The sequence below is a fragment of the Lepisma saccharinum genome, chromosome 1 (assembly GCF_977018435.1).
Source record: "Lepisma saccharinum chromosome 1, izLepSacc3.1, whole genome shotgun sequence".
In the NCBI taxonomy this organism is placed as follows: Eukaryota; Metazoa; Arthropoda; class Insecta; order Zygentoma; family Lepismatidae; genus Lepisma; species Lepisma saccharinum.
Window position 1 is genome coordinate 118,817,461 of NC_139229.1, and position 20,862 is coordinate 118,838,322.

At 34.1% G+C, this 20,862-nt stretch overlaps 1 protein-coding gene across 4 annotated transcripts in view; it reads left to right on the top strand.

Annotated features, from left to right (window-relative positions):
* The window catches only part of Stat92E (Signal transducer and transcription activator Stat92E), a 68,942-nt gene that overhangs the window by 38,553 nt on the left and 9,527 nt on the right, over nucleotides 1-20,862 (top strand). For 3 of the 4 annotated variants that reach the window (XM_083137647.1, XM_083137638.1, XM_083137657.1), the window contains one exon: nucleotides 16,076-16,234. In XM_083137647.1, coding sequence (XP_082993773.1) covers nucleotides 16,076-16,211 — 136 coding nt within the window. In that variant the 3' untranslated portion in view covers nucleotides 16,212-16,234. Of the gene's footprint in view, nucleotides 1-5,338; nucleotides 6,225-16,075; nucleotides 16,235-20,862 lie in introns of those variants that run through there. The other variant, XM_083137665.1, reaches the window with a different exon arrangement.

Genomic DNA, 20,862 nt, shown 5'->3' on the forward strand with positions numbered 1-20,862 from the left:
AAATTATGGAAAAGTTGCTGAAAATTTCTTGAAAAATCTTACAACCGGGAATGCTTAAAAGTCACTAGCACAATGGATACATTTGCTACCGCAGATGTTACTCATCCAATGAGAAACCTCGTAAAGTGATGGCATGCTTTGCATGGTTTGGGGCCTATGTTTCTGATAATAATTATAAACAAAGATCTCTATTCACAAGTAGTGAGTGCTATTTGGCTGCCATACTCTGGATTATCACAATATTTGAATTCTGAAAAATATTTTAATACTGAATTCGAATTACTTTGACCTTTATTGATGACATTTTAATTTTTGTTTACAAAGCAGTGTGACATTAATTTATCTATGAATATATATTATATATACAGTTGATTTTTGGGCAAACAAATATTAAATTAATATGTTGATTATTTCTAGTAGGGAGAGCTTATATTAAATACCCTAGGAAATGGGTCATGTTACCATGGAAAAATCTACTAAAAATAAATGGTTATTAGTATTTACCACTTTCTTGTTGAAATTTTTTTGTGTGAGAGAAATAATTGTAATATATTACTAAAATTTACTATAATTAAATGTTGCACTGCAATTGTTATGGATTTTAGGAGAAAGATGTTTTTGTTTAGTATCATCTTGTGGAACTTAATAAACAAAACAATCATGCTGACTCACTATTGGTTACCATTTTAAACTTGGTTATATGCAAGATTCAACATACGGGTTTAGGTAAAGTACCTTCCTACACACATGTTCATGTACATTAGTTACTCTTAATTATCTGGTCTGGAAAGTTTTGGACCCTCATCTGGAAAAGTCCGGGAATTTTGTTTCCACAAAATTGTACGTCCTCTGATAATATATCCTTTATGAGCACCAAAATTCAATGGATTTTTTTTTAGTTTCTTTTGTTTTCATTATTATGATAAATTACGATGAGCCAAGCAGATAATAATGTATTAAAGATCTGAACCATCCAGCCTGATAAATTTCCTTGGGCTATTAACTTGAATGTCAGTGATATGTAAGTCATTACTATGGGTATTAATTTGCATTTCATAAACCCAGAATTTCCAACCTTCATGGTGGAGGGGTTGTCAGTGCATACTCTGAAGCCAGGGATGCTGGGTTGAATTGTGAGTGGTCCTTCGTGAATTTCATCATATCATCATTCATCCTCATAATCACAATTTACCAAAAGTTGCAGAAAAGCAACACTAAATAACAAAAATTAAATCAAATATAATAAACCCAAAATTCTCTACAAAGCTGTTAATTACATACATTGTTCTTCTTGAAGGTTCACATAACCACTTTTTGTAGATGCAAAATAATCTAAACAGTTATTTTTAGTGGTTTTTATTTGATTTTATCTGCGACATTTTGTTCTGGTTTCCCAGAACTAGAGTGACTAGCCATGTGAGGTTGTGTTGTTGTATGTGTAGCTTGAAAAAGTTCTGGGAACAAAACATCGCAGATAAAATCAAATAAAAACCACTAAAAATATCTATTAGATTATTTTGCATGTAATTACATACATAATGTATAATGACTAACCCACACCTCTATACACCTTCATGGCATGGTGCAAAGCACAGGGGAGCATTTTACTTTTTTTTATGTATAATGACACATGTTTAAAGTGTGAGATGCAGGTGAAGTCACCAAGGAAATAAATTATATGTTTTGGATTTTTTTGCATTCATCGTTTGGATTTCCAGTGGTCTGGCAGTTCAAGGGGTTCATAATTTGATTCTCAGTAGTTGAATTCCGTGAATTATTGATTTGGTCCCAGTTTATTAATTTCTCTACCTAAAGTAAACTTTAATAGTTATTATTGTTCCTTGTTTGGGGGGGGGGTTATGGGGTGAGTGAGTGATTCTTTCTAAAGAGAGACAAATGTAAACCTCTCTTCGTACTTAGTACACCCTGGACTGCAGTTTGCAGACTAGCAAGGCTCAGGCATGTGGACTCGCAGCCATTATAATCCTCTATGCGGCTCATGTTGTGTTGTGCTTGTGTATGTTTGGGATTATCCTTTCATCCATCTTATTTTATCATTGTTCATTATCATCTTCACAACTAGCCAAAAGTAGCAGAAAAGCAAAGTAATATAATTCAAATCAATCAATCAATCTTATTCCTAATTTCCTTTAATTCACTCTAAATATCACAAATGGCTGCTGCCAGTGTAGCTGTTATATAAAAATTATAATCACCCCGAGAAACAACCACGTCTTATGTACTCTGTTCTGGGAATCTTTTGAGCGAGCTAGTAAACGAAAGCAATACTTCATAAGTAGTGACTCCAAAGGTTCGACCAATGAACATTTGTGAGACAACGGGATTGTGTAGAGGGGGAAAAGTGACTGCAGCTACAAGCCATTTGTAGTGGGGTGTACTGCTTTGCCTTGCCCAATCTCTTTCTCCCCTTCTGTGCCATTTTGTGAGACCATGCTCCAGAGATTCCCAGGATCAAGTACCTTACTATTTTCTTTGCCTATATCATTGATTTTTTTTTCTTTGCAGAATAAACAAAATTCTCTTGCACTTTTTTTTTCGGTAGTTGTCAAGATTATGCACAATAATGATTGAAGGAGTAATGTTAAATTTTGTTGCAAAAACAAATAGTTGCAAGAAATTTTTCCAAATCTTTCAGTTTGAATTCTCATGAAATTCAATTCATATTTAGCAGTAAAAAATGAGTGAATTTACAGTCGTAGATTTTATAACTGAATATGTACAAATGTTACCACGAAAACTGCACTTCTGTACTTGTAACTTTTCTTTCATCTCACAGTTCTAACATACGTTGTCATACAATGTAGAAGTAATTAGTTGCATGTAGTTAGAGGTTCTTTTAGGTTCCAACATCTAACTTTACATTTCTTGAGGTATTTCAGGTCTGTTCATTACCCCTAACCCCAATTGTGCAATATTTCATCAATCTGATGAAAAAAGAAGCTTTAACCCTTTAGGCATGTATGACGCTTTTCTAAAAATTTATTTCTCTGTTACTATACACTTTATCAACCTTATGTTTTGTGTATGCATACAAAATACTACTGTTTACAATCTAACTTACAAAAATTGTACATGCCTTGTATTCAAGGGATCCCAGATTCGAGACCAGTGAAAGCATATAGTGCAAGTCCAGTCCCAGTAAGCCTCTCTGTACATAAGTTGGACTTAAAACCAAATTCGAAAAACAACAATGTGTATGTAATATGCTTCATGTGTCAGTGTTGCCATCTCAAGAAAATTAAGAGATTCTATTTTTTTGTTTGTTCAGTTTATTCTCTCTATTTTCATATATATTTGGTAAGTGATGGATATTGGTGCCAATGAGGCATCATTTATAGTAATTCTGAGTTACAATTCAATCAATGCAATCCTAAAACAATTTCAATGAAAACAGAAATAGCAAAAGTTAACTCATCTTAGCCATTGTGTCAGATGAGCAAATGCAAAGCACACATGCAACAAGAACAAGTAGAGAAAAGCAGAGAAATAGCACTTGTGCTGCCATCAAGTGGGCAATCTATGAACTAAAATAACAAATGTTTGCAGGCAAAACAATCTGCAAAACGTAGAAAAACATACATGTTTCCATTAGAACTTCAAAACTAAGAACATATGTATATTTAAGTTAAATGCAATTTGTATACAATAGGCAAAAACGTAGATATTCGTTGTCCGCACCAAAGGGGTTAACTGAAGCCACTTACTGTTAAACCCTTCTTGAGGCAGATGTGTTTCCAGTGGCAACAATATCAGTGTTTCAAATACCCTGATGCCTGATTTACGATTTGTAAAATGCCACTTCTGGATTTAACTATTCATGCCATAATGGTAGATGTAATGTTACTGATTTTTGAAAAAATAAATAATAATTGCCCTTATATTCCTAAAGGAACCAAAGTGGTCTAGTTGTTAGGGCATCTGACTGGCACGTGGGAGACCCGGCCTGTTCTAGATCTAAGGTCTGAATTTTTCTGGCCTTGTCCCCGCATAAAGAGCTCAGGGGCTCACCCAGCCTCAAATCAATGGGTAATGGGGCCAACCCTGGGGGGTAAAAGTGGCCAGAGCATGGTGCTGATCACATCACCTCCAAAATGGCAGAGATCATGAATGTGTGGGACCCTACCCTCGGATCCCCTAAATGTGCACTCACAGCATGGTGCCATATGCACGGGAACTTTGCGTTACCTTTATATTTGTACAACCTTTGTCACCAAACACAGGGTTTCCACAGACATGGAAAAAGTGAAGAAATCAACGTAAGAGTAAAAATGTCAGGGAAAAATTAAGCATTATTGCTTACCAATATTGGAAACTGAAAACACTTTTCCATCACTTATATTTAGAGGCATACATATTTCGTTTTTGAAACACAAAATGTGAAATAACACACTGCAATGTTCATTTTTCACAGTTTTGAAAGGTGTGAGGTGCATTTTCCTACCATGTTTTGTCATGAAATGAAGCAAAATGTGAAATAGTGTCTTAAACATGAAATTTAGAATTTATTTACTTACGTGACACTTTCTGAAGTCTTAATTATCCTGAGAGTTAATCAAATTGCGGAAAATTTATGAATTCTGCTATAAATATTTGAGAAGCAAAAATGGACTCCCTTTACACAGGAATTAACTTAATACTCTGGTAGCTACATAAATGCATTATTAGAAGGAAAATGCTTATTTTGTGTAATATAGTTTTTAAAATCAAATGTATGGTTACATTCACTATTTTAACATCGAAATACCATTTTATATACCACTTTTGATTTCTAAATGTGCCCAGTTTTCCTTCCAAAATCTTTGTTTTATTCACCACAAATATGCATTTCTGCTTATTTTCAACAATGTTAAATAAATGTGAATCATTAGATTTACTTCTTAAGTTGGAGATGCAACACTAACTTATTACTTGTTAAATCATTATAGAATGGTCTGGAATGTTATTTTAAAGTACTATACCTGGATAGTCTGAAGAAGTCTGGGAATTTGGTTTTGCAAAATTAATGTAAATTTGTAACCATATTTCCTTACATCAGTCAAGAACAAGTTGTTTCTGGTAAATTTTTAACATTTTATAACAGAATTACAGTCAAGTAGACTTGTGCATGTAAATGGCTGACATCCTAGAAAAATGAATCTCTACATTAAGGGTATTTTTGAGACAAATTTTAAAAATGTCTTTGTAAATAAAATTTGTGTGTGAACAGGCTTGAAAATATACCAAGAAACATGAAACTGTCTTATTTTTTGGCAGACATTATTGTGGTAGATATTGTATTTTAGGGTATTAAGTGTTTAATCATTCCATTTCATCTCAGTATGCCAACAGTGATGGAACTATAAGACATCGTTGTTCGGAGGTAGCTGTGTTAGATCAGTACCAGCATTGGGAAGTGCCCCACGATTGATAAGTGATTCTGGGACCAAAATACCCATGAATTTTAAAGGGTGCATCGGAATTAGAGAATGGTGCGAATGCTGAATTCGTCCCACCCTATAATCAAATTCCCAAAGACAATAATATTTATTGTAGCTGAAAGCAAAATTTAGATCTGTCACTCTGCATATGTGAACAACAAAAAGCTAGTACACATATATAAAAAGAGAGATGATTGTGCATACTGAATGTGAAACCAGTTTTCTTTTCTTTATTGTTATTGGTTTTGTAAGCACGAAACTATGGCTCAATTCTTTCAGCTCATTCTTGTCATTTGATTTGTTTTGTACATATAAGTGTTAGTTTTATCGAAAGTAGCTCAGTTATAGCAATGAAACATAAACTTTGTGTGTATGTGTGCGTCTGCGTGCATGTATGCACATGCGCGTGTGTGCATGGAATGCAGCAACCAGAATATTTTGAGAAATGTAAATGATATATTTTTATCTTGTAACAAATAATTGTCACCCCTTTTCTCAGGAGTTTGACATGCATAATGTTGACTATTTCATCTTGGGTAACAAATTCTATTATCACGGATAAGTATAATATTTTTTACCACCCAAAATAATAATAGAAATTTTGTAAGAATTAAAATAAGGGTGTATATCTATTATTAATACAATGACTGTAGACTAAGTAAGCATAATAGTTTTGTAAGAGTTTCTACAACAAATACAACCATATTCTGTACTTGCATTTTCTTTGATATACATGTTGTTGTGCTAGAAACATTTACAAGGACACATTTATTTAGGAAGTCAATAAATTAGAAAATCATTTTGAGTTCATGTGTAAAAAGTAGTTGTGTATGCTAAATGCCATTATTGGTAGTCAGATTTATGCATTTACTGATCATTATTCAATCTTGCACACTGGTCATTCCTTTAAACCTATATTATTATTACAATTTCCATGTTTAGTTACACATGCTGATTTGTCGTAATAAGTAGATTGTGAATTTCATAAACATGTCATTCATTTCGAAAATGTAATGCAATTTTTTTTTTTCTGATTACAAGGATAACCATAATCTTTTCATGACAAAACACTTCACTAGTAACATGAGAAAATTAACACAACAAATATATAATGTAATGGCATAGTCAATATATTATTTGTAAGTGATATGGCATTTTCCAGCAAAAGATGTAAAACATTATCTTGTATCAAATAAGTAACTAGTATCTACAAAGCATCATATTGCTTAATTATGGAAAAAGTCCTGGGTTCAAGTCAACGTTTAGAAAATTTTGCATAATATCGATGTCATGCTCTGATAGGTTGCTGGGGATTATAATCTTACACAGAGGCATTAAATGGATAATTTTCCCCTGGGAATCAAACCCAGCTTTCCCATGTAAAAGCCAGATGCCCTGCTGCCACTGCTTATGTTTAAAGTACCACAATCCATTGTAATACTAGAACTTTTGAGTCATGCACTGAATATATGATATTCCAACTTCAACTGTGCATGTGTTGGATTTTTCTTCGTTGGTTTGTGCAGTGTTGGTCATGTAAAAGAGCTATCATGATATGTAGCGAATGGCTATAGGAAGGTTTTTTATCTGCCTCATTTGAAATTGTTAAATATTCTGAACTTCACTTCGGAAAGCAAATCAAAACTTCATGTGCAAATTTGTCCTTTGCAAAGATAAGATGCACTGCAAAGTAAATCTACAGAATAAAATTGGATACATTTTAAGCAACATGAATTCATAGTGAAGGACTGTAGATTTTTCCTTGAGCAATAGAACTGTACATATAAGGCTTTAACTGGGGTAAGTCCAAGTGCAATATTTGGAGATATTAAGATAAGAAAAATATTCCTTCAGGTTAATGAAGTCATCCTTGTGAGCTCTTGAAACATTTCTCTTGTGAAGAAAGATGCCTAGTAGTACACCAGTTCAGTTATAATCCCCATCACCTAAAGTTCTGGTTCCGTTTAGCCTCCGCATAAGTAGACTTGAGACAGATATTTGTCCATTACAGACACTTGTTGGAGAGTGAGAACACTTTTTTGTTTTCATGTTTAATTTTGTTGTAGGAGAGGCAAAAAGATAGTCCGATTTTTCATTCAATATTTTTAGGATTGTAGTGGAATGTACAAAGGAATTTCGAGTTTACTCTTTACTGCTTTTTACGTTTGAACCTGCTGGTTCCAACCAGGCAGTGTGTTATAAATTTTCCCAGATTGTACAGTTACAGCATTATAAGTTGTGTAAACACAGTCCCCTGAAATAGATATAATAAAAGTTCTACAGAGTTGTTTTTTTTAATAACTTGAAATACAAACAAATACCAGTGACAAAAGATACAAACTTCCAATTTTTGTATGTTGTACTTTAAAAATGTCCATGACTGAATATCAACATAGGCTTAATATTTTTGTGAAAACTTGAAGCATTTAATTAAGATTCCTCCTTTTTTCATGTGATTTTTTTGTTTCTTCTGGTTTTCATATAATTTTCATAATACTTTTTTGTACTTGATTTTAAGTGTGTAAATATATTTTTTTAACATTTCGTTGATTGTATGAACATGAAATGTGTAAATAAATGTGCGTCACAATGAAACCAAAGTATTTTGAACGGTGAATGATTATACACTTCGGATATTTTGAATTTTTGTTTACCAATCAACAGTCAATTCTGTGTATCAGTAACAAATGCAACGTGCATATTGGCTATGTTTTGTGATGTGATAAATAGGGGTCTGTATTTATGAAAAAAATGTTCATCTCAGTTTTCTTGGAGCAACACTATTTGTATTATCTGCATGTTCTTCAGTAGTGATGAACGGTTGTAAGTAAAGATAATCTACAAAAATTGTCCACCAAATTCATTCATTTAATTTGCATTTTTGTAAATGCAGGGTTGAGAATAAAATGTTATCATAGAACTAAACTCCAAGATAACAGCAAAGTTCTATTAGTAGACTTTTAATTTGATGATGTGTAGTCAGCATGGATCCCACTGTTCATTCTTGGCATGATCTACGTGGCTGCATGACCACCCTAGCTATTATGCTATGCACAAATCAGGGTTAGAACTGGCACACAGCATATTTTTATCTTCACATAAAAAGTAAATAATTGTTAATCATAAAATTCAGTTTGCATGTAGGCTACATTTTCTGTAATACCACAAGGTTAAGTAGGCATTCTCTACTCCAGATAAGGCCAGTAACCGTTGTTGCCAATAAACAACTAAATAGAAAATGACAGAAAAACACATACGTATCTGTGATATGACAGGGTAGTAATAAAAAAAAAACATAAATCTCATTATACAGTTGCTGCATTAAAATGTTACAAGAGAAACTTCCGTAATTGTAATGTCCATTTGAGACTTGCAGATATGAATTTGAATAGAGATTATATATTATTATTTTTTCAAATTCAAGAGATTTATCAGAAAATTTGAATAATTTTCATGTAGATATTCTTTCAAACTGACAGGCCATACCTGTAAGTGCCTTGCTTATAGCTTAATTGACTGTTAACAAATTATACAGATTTTTATCACACTATTAAAATTTATACATGGAAGATGGTTTTTAAATCTTTATTAGTAAGTTGATTTGGAACAATTGTGGTTTAGAAGAATAAGGAAGTGGTTTATTTGCACTCTACTTAGTAACAAAGCTCTCTAGATGCATTTTTCATGTGACAATTACTTGTCTTGTGATATTTATGTAGTGTCCTGTTATCTCTGATAATTCTATCACCACTTTAAAATGTTACTAGCACATAACCAAATAAAATTTTTCATATTAAATATGATTGAGGAGATTGTTTCAAGTGCACAATAAATATACTAGGCCTGAGTCAATACTTATACATTGTTTCAGTTTTAATCACTGATACCAGCCAATATTACTCCATAGTCTGGGAATCTTGTAGGGTGCATAATTTTTCATTCATTTAATCCAGTATTGTGTAAAAGGCATTTTATGGTTAAATGACATCTATTTTAATTTTCTGATCATGTCATTTAAACTTGTAATTGTTATTAATAAGAATGGAACAGATTATGCACCACTCTTATCAGCCAGTATAGGCATACTGATCATATATAAATAGCCTATAATTAGTGCAGATTCTGCTCCTTTGTTACTACTTTTGTGTTTACAAGCATATTTTTTATTTGCTGTTTTTGTAAAGTAAATGTCTAAATATGCAGTTTCTTTTTCAAAGGCAAATCCCATTCGCAATTCCAGTTATCTGATGAGAGAATTTAGAACTACATCATGTGGAATTGGTTGTTCTATCATGTGGATGCATATGGGGAAAACATAGAAAAAGTATGTTGATTCTTGAACAGATGTTGTTTATTTTAAGCCTTTAGGGAGGGGGTTTTAAGTCCACTTTATGCACAGATAGGCTAATTGGGACTGAACCTATAGTTTAAAGTGGGATCCAAACCACTGTGCAATGTGTCTCCACCAGGTATTGACCCCTTGATTACAATTACAATATGATTATCACCATTAGCAGCAAAGAGCTTCTCAGCACTTAACCTGCTTACATAAATAAAAATGGTATGGCATGTTTCATATTTCACTTGCTAGGGCTTTGTATGCTCAATACGTACAGAATGCAAATATCTATTGTAGACATCAAGTCATGCAAACTGCAGTCACGTTCAAGTACACAACAATCTGATAAAATGATTGATTTCAATAAACTGTCAGCATTCAGTAGGGTAACCATGTAGCTTTTATGTTTCAAAATGAAATTTCATTAAGCCAACAACTGTTTGAAGCTCTTTGTTTGATATTATATGGTACCAGGAAGCAATTGTAACCTCAATTACATTTTATTCGATAGATTCTTCATTTGTACAAGTTTTTTCAAACAGTACCTGAAATTTTGTATCCGGTTCAGGTCAGGGCTGTTTTCTTACCAGGGCACAATTAAATGCCCTTTTTTTGTTGTGAATCACTGCAGACTTTTGCTGCTTGGCAGAGATACAAATCCTACTGAAAAAAATGTTCATTCTTATTAAAGAAATCCCTGATGGAAGTAGTCAGGGTTGATGTATTTTCTTGTCTTCAGTATGCTGTCAATCACATGAGGTACATGCCCAAATCGCAACACTTGTGGAGTTCCTTTACGTTTACCTTCATGCATTGAAGTTTGCTCTATGTTCTGTCTCATGTTCTTTTGCCTATCATTTCCAAATATCGTCAGACTTTCATTGGCCCAGATGGATTGTTTCTACCGATTGTCTCTTCCACTGAATGGGTTCTTTTGCCCTCTCTCATTGTCTTTGCACTGCTCCCTTGTAATCCCACTTCTTAATCCAATTTCAGTTATCTTTGTATTATTTTTAAATTGACAGAAATATGCATTTGTCCCCAGTGCACGTCTGATGGTTTCAGATGATATTCTTCTGCCTTGAGACAGCCTTTTCATTCTTCTGTCATCCATAGTGTAGGGAACTCTTTCCTGCAATGTTTTTAAGAGGTTTTATTTTATTTTAATGTAAACAAACCTTTTGTTATCCAGATTACGTACCAACCTCTTGAATGAACAACTTCTCTACAGGACCTCATTCACATGAGATGACAATACTGCCCCATCTTTGTGAGTGTCCGAACAACTCTTTTCATTGGTGTCATTGCTCTACTTCTTCTTTACAATTTCATTTTGCCAAAACACTAACAATATTCACACAATCTTCAGTTATGCTTCTCACTCTACAGAATAAACAGCTCAAAAGGCTTACCACAACTTGAACATGATATATATCACTACTTCACTACTCTTATTATTTGAGTAGCCCCTGGAAGATTTTTTTTTTACTCCAGATATATATATATATATATATATATATATATATATATATTTTACATTAATTCTCTCTCACTCTCTTTCAATTGAAGTATAAATACATTGCAAGTGCTGAAACAACTTTTTCTGTAAGCATTCAAAGTTGAAAAAAAAAAATTCAAAGGATGTTCATAATTTTGTCTTCCACTGTATACTTCCAGCTTTTTACATGTCTCATGAGTTCACACTGGTTTTGCAATATATGAGAACACTCAGCAAATGGAAAATTCTCCACTGTACTAATGAATATAAACAAACACTTGCAAGTCATAGTTGCAATTTGAATCTCAAATTACAGTCACCTGGATACATAAATTAATTAAGGCGGTTAAGTAATGATTCATGTTCTTCAAGGACATTTACAATTTTATATCAGCACCACATAACCAGCAAAAATTTCATATCAGTCCATCGCTACTCTGGTAAAATAATATGGTATAGTTCCAATGAAATACATGTATATTAACATTTATAAATATTCTGAATAACTAAATTGTGTGAGTATTGGCATCAGTGTTGGCATTGGATCAATGTAGTATTAATTCAGCTCTAAAGAAGATATTCTAAATTGAAAATTCGAATTTTACATTTTGAAATTAATTAATACACACTATATTATCAAAAATTAACTGTAGTAGATACATTGGTTATTGTTTTTGACTTAACAATCCATCCATTTGGAAATAATTAATGTAACTGTTTGAAAAGTAGTGGAGAATTGTAATGAAGTTAGAGTATGAATGTCTAGCTCATTCCCTTGTTTTTCCACTAGATTGTTAATTATTGTTAGTTCATATTGAAGTTTTCATTACATCAATTCTATAAACATCATGTTAACTGGGCAAGATATTAGATGCTCTGCAGACCAGTATCCTTACAATGTTGACAAGAATTTATGTGTTTTTTACTGTCGAATTCTTATACTGTGTTAAGTTTTATTTTGTAAAATATATTGGGTTCTCAAGCAACGATTTATCTTCAAATCTGTAAATAAAATATGAAACCAGTTGCATAAAATGTAACGTACCATTTTCAATTTTTTTATTTTATTTTAAGCAGTACATTACCACATGCTTAACAGATAATATTTACTGAAAGAAATAGGATCAAATTGTTACATAAAACTCATATTGCAGTTTTTAAAATATTCAGTTCTAAATAAATTGGAAAGGAAAGCAGCTGAAAGTCTGAATATCACAGCTGAAAGTCTGAATATCACAACAATGGAAATAGAAATAATGTAATCATGCATGCAAGTAGAGAAAATGAAAAGGTTTGCAGGAACTTGCATTTGCTATTTTTTGGGTGATTTTAAAGTAGTTTGTATGTAGTTAGGCATAATACAGGGTAACATATTTTCCAGATTAAATAAAATTCAGGCAAAGCATTTTAAAATGCTAGTAGCATCACAGTGCCTGTATTGTATTGTATAAAATAAATTAAGTTTATACTGAACCTCATATTTCCAAAGTATTCTGGTACTCCACAATAGCTACCTAGTAAGACCATTACAAACTGAATTTTCCCTTGAAGCTTAAATGGGGAGTGGCCAGCTAGTTTTCAAATGGCAGAATATCTTACTTTAATAGATACTTTGTATTCTCTCTCTCTCTCTCTCTCTCTCTCTCTCTCTCTCTCTCTCTCTCTCTCTCTCTCTCTCACTCTCTCTCACTCACTCTCTCTCTCACTCTCTCACTCTTACTCTCTCACTCTCTGTGTCTGTCTGTCTAAATTTCACACTTTCATGTATGCTATGTCAACACTTCAAAATTAAAATACTTAATTCAGAGCTTAATAGACTGTGATATAATAATGAATCAATATGGTCTCAAATTAATGTTTTCTCTAAAAGACATCACTAGAAACAAAATAAAAGTGCCATAAATAACAATATTAGAGCTTCATTTTTAATAAGTGACAGTGATCCTAAATCGTACCCTGTACTTTGACATCAAAATAGTTGCAAGGAACCAACACAGGATTTCTGGTTATTCCATTAATGGATGTTATGTATGTTTATGATTTACATGTACTTTTTTTAAAATGTGATTGTATGTGTGTCTGATCTTGTCATCATTGCACAGTTGTGTTTTAAAAGATTTTTGATTCTGTTGCACCTGGTATATTTACTCAAGATGCCATTCTTAATAGATTTTCTAATAAAACACTGGCCAAAGACCTTCAGTATTGTAGTATTGTTTATAGAATATTGGACCTTATATATATTTTGTTTGAAAAGTGTTAAAATACCTACACAACTGTTTGGTTATAATGTTAGACTTTGAAAACTTATTTGAACATCATGCTAGGGTTGAAAAAACGTGTCTTACTACGTGTTGTAAATAATAAGATATTAAAATAATTTTATCTAAGCTTGATTTTTAAAAAAAAACATGCAGTTAAAGTAATTACAAAGTTGACTTTGTTGGATGTTTTGATGACAGGATTTAGTTTATATTATTTTTTTTATTATTTTCAGCATCTTAATTTTGATGTAAATGTATTTAGTTAATATAAAAGTTTTTTCTCATAAATAATCCATCTTTTGAGTATCCTTCAAGACCCATAAAATAAAAAAGAAATATTGTCCTCTTTTTGGGTACTTAGTATTTTTGTGTTTTGAGTTTTTCAGAGAATCTTCTTTCCCCTTTTTTTAAACGTAAATGAAAAATCAGTATTATGCTTTGTGCATCGCTGCAAGCAAAAAAATTTAAACCCTAGTCAGAATTCAAATATTTCTTTACAACAGCTGTATATATGTTCATGCTTGTGTTTCCCACCCTTCCCCCTTTTTTATGAAGGTGCTTGTAAACTTGGATGTATTACTGTGGTGCTGATCAAAGTTTGTAATGTTAATATTTTTTGTTTTGTCATGGAGTGTCCAAAATGGCAGTAATATTATTGGCAGTGTTAATTAATTGTTAATGGGTTAATGTTTATCTTTGTACGTAAATGAAGGAACAAGTTAGGGAAGTAACATTTAAGCATTACCTGTAGGTTTAAATATTGCAAAATATATACATGGAATGAAATTCCAATCTTATATTTTGAGATGGTGCTGATAATTCAACATGCATGAATAGAAGCATTCATTTTTCCTATTTGTCTTGTAGTTTGCACTAGTGTAGGTTGCATATTATATGTAGTAATATATTTGAATTGTTTTTACATGTGTTGAAAATTGTATATGCTGTGCAGCAAAAGCATGTGAATGATATTAATTTTCTCTAAAATTTATTAAGTAATTTTTACATTGAAGAGCTGTTTAAACTTGAATTTAAAAGAATGTCTCGTTAAAATTTCTATTCCTTCCTTGAAACATATCATATTCATAAAAAATATGTATTAGAAGAAAAAAAAGAGATGTATTTAGTGCTGTTAAATATTCTATGTTCGTGTTAAAATACTGTGTGTAAATTATAGAGCTAAACTTTGTCCTTGTTTCACAGATTTAGCATTTAATATACGTGACATTATACTTTGCAATCTAGGTTTTTGTTGTGACGAGAAATGTTATTGTGATGTATGTTGAACATAGTTTATGGTACAAAATTTAATTATTTAGAAGTTAATTTTTTCATGATTTTTTCTTAAATGTTTTCACTAATTTCATATTATAACAGCAATGTCATGTTAATACAGTGTAATTGCTGACAGTTGTTTTGATATGTTTATGAATGATCGCAGAAAATAATCGTAGCTACCTCCTTGTCATGTTGCATGCAACTTTATGCTGCCGAATATGTGAAACAATACCAATCCATCCATACATGACTGCCTCATTCTGTGTGATAATTGCCAGTAATGATTAATTAGAGACATTGTTGATGAAATAGAAAATTTTTAAAAACCTAAGATTGTTGAGCTAAGGCAATTCAAACTTTAGTCCCTCACCCTTAGATATTTAGCATCAATGTGCACACTAGATCATGAATTATATATTGCTTTTTATTATAGTATTAATTGGAAAATTACCTCGTAAAGGTAAGATTTAGAATTCATATGCTTTGTTGCCAGTGCATTCATTCTTATGAAACTTTTGCCCTCCATTCATTCATTCATTCATGAACATATTCATAATATAATATTGTAGTTGTAACATTCCATTCATCCTTAGCATGTCATTGTTCATTAACTTTGTTTTGATAAAAGTTGCAGTATACTATTCTGCTATTGAGTGATGTTTAACGAAGACTCTCACTTAAACAAGGAAAAAATAACTTTTATGTTGATGTATATGTTATTGTGCTATATGTAAAGAAATGTGAAACATTAGAAACTTTAAATGGAGTTGTGTTTTCATATTCACCATTGATTTTATTCCTGTGCACGTCCAAGATTATTATTGTTAAACGCTGCGTGTGTTACCTTCAGTGATCATTACTGGTAGAAAAAAATATATTTATAGGTGTACATACATTTCACGCAGCATATGCTGGAGAGGATAGAGACTTGTCACAATTACCTTCCGTCAACATGAGGAAAATTTTGACACTTTTTTTTTACTTACTTTTTTAAGTTGGCGGTAACGCTTTGAAGCAGTTAGGTAGCTTAACGTTGTAATGCAGAAGAATCACGTGCATTTTCTATCCTTGCTAGCATAGCGCTGCTTCAGATGAACTATGGCTCCTCTGTTGACTAAAGGTTAAAAGTAATGGCACTGGCTTGGTATGCTTTCAGAAATTACTTATCTAGTATAATATGTTAAGTGGTGGAGTTAATTTTAGACAAGCAAACCAGTGTCATAACTGAAAGTGACAATCTTCTCTGTCTTCTCCACAGTTATAACACGGGAGTTGGTGACATGGACTATTCTGAACTCATAAGTAATGTTGAGTTGCCAGGTATGGAAGATGATCCCTTAGATCTTAACGGTTTCAATTTCACTGACCTGATGCAGTCCTACAAACAAGAGTAGAAAAGTCTCTAGCTGAATGCAAGGTAAGCTACACGTTTTTTTTGTTCTCATTAGAATTTGATTATTATGATGATGGGTATGGCAGCCTGTGTGTGCCAAGCTGTACTGAGGCTACAAAGATGCCAGCCTTAAGAAAATTTCACATTAAAGTGATACACACACAACACTTCAAACTGTACATACACCTGACAAAACATTTTCCCATCTGTTTTTAAAGAAAAACATTCCATGGTGCATGTGGAGCTACAAATGAATAGCGTAACACAGTCATGGAAAACCTACGACGACTGGGAGTTCGTCGTTCTTGCCACACGTCATCCAGTAACTGGTTAGATGATAGCCCACCTCTGCTGAGGTATGTGGCAATAAGGCTGGCAGTCAATAGGTAGGGCTTGGTCTGCAAGGGTTGTTGCGCCATAGGTTGTTATTGTCTCATGGGTCAGCAATTAATACCGGATATTCATAAAAGAGTTGTGGGTTTTGTATGTGAATAAAATACACATGCATGGGTGTAACCTGCATCATTAGGAAGAGCAGCTGGTCAAATTTGAGATGTGTTAATCATAGTGCTTCAGTGTGTGCACCCTTGGGCACGAGGTGCACATCCATATATGGCAATCAAATTCCTGCCATACCTGAGGAAGCATGTCTGGTATCATGGCCTTCGTTGCATGGGTTATTTGGCCACAAAGATTCTGGAGGGACATGGTTAATGGTGGGTGTCTTTAATGAATCCCCAAAGAATGCATGAAATCATAGATCCTGCATGGAGGAAGGTGTAACATGACCAATTCAGTGCTATGCAAGAACAATTGAGGAGCACTAGTACATTCATATGAAAGTGGAAGAGAGTTCCCTCCATTGAGAAAAACTGGAAGCAAGCAGTTTCCCACCATGTCCTGGTAGGTGTAGTCAGTCACAGTTGCTTCGATCATGTATTTTCTTACGTGATATCACACAGAAAACCTTCACTCTGAAGTAGTCATGCTGGTACTCTATCACTGCATGTTAAAGCTAGGTTCACCAGATGTGGACATTGTGACTATTCACCTTGCCATGGATGTGAAATGTGGCTTACTGAGGATTAGCCGTTCCATAAATCAGTCTTAGACTCCCATTTCCAGGGAAAAGTCACTCCACTCCCTTTCACAATGTCTGCTGGTGTAAGGACCTTCACCAAGCACAACTTGTACAGTTTAACGTATAACTGCTCACACAATAGCTTCCACACTGTAGTTTTCTGCATATTCAATTGTATGCTTCCCTTAGGTGCTGAAACACTGCACTCCAGGGGCGATTCCTCCATGTAGAAAGTGAGGAAAATTTTTACTTATTTCCAGTTCTCTACTTTTTAGGAGCTTAATGCATGTTATAAAATTAGGAGCACAATGTACGTACAATTGCCTAGGTTATTTACTGGAGCTGCTCTCGCTCGCTCCAGTAGCAGTCCCCAAAGACGATGGACACGGGCTTTTCTGCTACTCGCTAAGGAATCTTGGCGGTCATCCTACAGACAGATGGGTGGGGGGTGGAAGGGTAAGTGCAAGGGAGTGGGGAAAGGTTACGAAGATGGGCAAGGATCGAGGAACCAGCAAGACTTCCCTCAATCAGCGATGCCAACCCCAACAAAATGTTGCTAAACCAAGCACAATTTGATATTTTGTTGGCACTTGGCACCGTTTCTAGCATAATATGCAAATGCCAATCCCTGGGAGAGGGAAATCGAATTCAAAGGAATATGTTTTGAGGAAATAAAAATTATGTCCAAATCTTATTTCTACTTCACCAGCGGACATGTTTCAAACGAAAGGGGAGTATGCCAATCCAGCAGAAAGCTTTTTTACAACCATGCCACGATCCATCCTCTGTCTCTTCTTCATCATGCCCAATTTAGTTCGTCAGGAGATTTTATGGTAGGAAATCTGTAGAAAGTTGAGGATAAACAATTTTCTCAAACCTTTGTAAGTTCGATGTTGAACCAATGTCGTTTGTTGCACCATTTTAAACAATTCTGGGGGGGAATTTACACTATTACATAACTGTTAAAAATAAGTAACGCAAGTTCAAAACTCTACAAAAGCAGATGCAGAATTACAAATTATCCGAAGAAAAAAGATCCTACCACAATTTAGAAGTATTTAGCATAATTTCGAAGTTTAAGCAACACTTTTTATTATCATCAATCCACACGACAGGGAGGGGAAGAAAACATAAATTCTTGCAAAATCTGAAATATCGTCAGTTATTTTCGTCGATTTTTATAGGTTCACTTTTAAATATTTCGTAGTTCATATTAAGGAGCAAGGGCCCCTTGCCACACGTTGAGCATGGCCTGCAGCTAACATTCTAAATGCAATGCAAGCAAGACGTGTGAATGTAATTAACCCCTTTTTTCAAACCTTACTCTGTTTACCATAACGTCTTACTACACTCCAAAAAAGCCACGAGTCGCCACTGGTGCACTCTTATCAACGTTGTCATCAGACACGCATGGCTGACCAGAACTTGCCTTGACACAGTCATTCAGTTTCCACGAATAACCTGGAAACATTATTCTTATGTGGCCATCCTTTTGAAACCTGGTATGAATCTCCCCCATCTCAAACTTGGTTGGCTGTTCTTCCTGATGGTGAAGGTTACGCCCATGTAAGGTAGTAAACAGCTGTTTTATTCACTTAACCAATCCGCATACCTAGTCGTCGAGTCGACGGGTTCCCGATTTTCATCACATAGTTTCTTCTTCTGTCAATAGATGGCAGAGGTTGTATGATCTTTCGATTCTATGACGTGTATGTTTGTGCTGCTAAGTTTTTCATACCATTTCAAGCATGTTTTGTTCAGTAATTTCTCATGTAAACAAACCTTTACAGTGGCGTAGCATGGGCATTTCGGGTGGGAACACCAAGACCGAAGGAAGAGTCGGCCCTTTTTTGCTTAATAATTTACTTATGGTATTAGTCGTCACAGGTATTGTTTATTTGCCTGAAGTCAGCTTGGTTTTCAACAAAGCATCATCCATGCATGTTTTAGCTAGAAAATGAGATGCCCCACTATGCAACAAATGTGAACTCTGGTGTTTTATACCTTTCGGCATTTTGGTAATTAAAAAACCTACCTGAATCACAAGTGCCTCTGCACAACAGTAGACGACATTGTTGTGGATGATCCAACTACTGATTGATTTGGTTTATTTTACTTCGCTTTCTACCACTTTTGGTTAATCACGAATATGAATATGATATTGAAGAAGGGACACTCACAAAGAACACCTGTGCTCACTCCGGGATTCGAATCAGGGGCCTCTGTTGTCTTGGCACGCTGTGAAAAATACTCTGATACGGAGGTGTGTGGATCCAACTATCGTACACTCTACTCACGTAACAGTGCTGATTAGTAATTCAGACCACTGTTTATTACATCTTGAGAATGCTGATAAACATTTTAAAATAATTTTGTCTAGAGACCATTCGATGTTAAGAATTTTCAAATGAATACTAAACATTTTCATTGACACAATATTAAGCAGTTAGGTAATAACGAAAAAAAATAATAGTTTTGCAGGTTAAGTGGTAGAGCAGCCACAAGCTGAATTTCTACCATGAGGACTTTAACTCATTTGACAAAAACTGTGTTGATCTTTTAGTTTTTAATGCACATCACTGTTCGTGCAATCAATTATACAATGCAGTGGCCCATTAAGAAGTGGTATATTTGAGATTGGTAAAGTTACGCCAGTCAATATTGCATATTGTAGCATCACATAGCACGAGTGGCATGAGTGTGAAGAACCGGGTAGAAATTCTACTGCTGTCTGCTTCAGAAGGCAGGAAGGGTCACAAGAACCAATCATGTAGCCCTCTGCTCCATACACTGGCGTACAAGAGAGTATTTGCACGCTTGCTGTAGAGATCCAATCCTGTCCAAGCTTTCCCTCCAGATAGACAGCAAGGAATAGAGAGTCCTTTACGCCGAACCTGCCCGGTGTCCAGCCAGGAAAGGCATTGATAAAAAAAATGCTAGAATGAGTGGTGTTAATGGAGCGTTGCAAGCGGATCACAAAAAATAGCTATTTTAATGCCATGAAGGTCAAACATGTATAAGTCAAGTTTTACTTTATATTTACATCATTTATGCATTTTTTAAATTTTAAATCTGGGAACGCCAGCCGTACTATAATGCTACCCCACCAGTTATATACCATAAATACTGTCACAAAGTTTTAAGTAAATTGACACAAAATGCTGAGAGATATTTTAATATCCTAATAACATTACTGAAATGGATGCATGACAAATCAATATTCAAAATGGCCACGCTTAGCATGCACACATTCCGTAAGTCTTTGTGGCCACGCATCAATTGAATTACGCAACACATCGACTGGAAAATGAGCAACTGCCTTCAGAAGAGACCGCTTTAAACTTTCAATATTGGGATGTCTCTTCTTGCAAGCCATCTCCTGAAGCTTGGACCACAATTTGTAGTCCAAAGGGTATAGGTCCGGACTTGCAGAAGGCCAATGTGTGCATGCTAAGGACGGCCATTATGAATATATATATATATATATTGGATTGGTAAAGTTATCGATAATGTATCGGTAAATTAATAGGCATTCTTATCACTACTGACTAATATACCTGTATCGACCTAC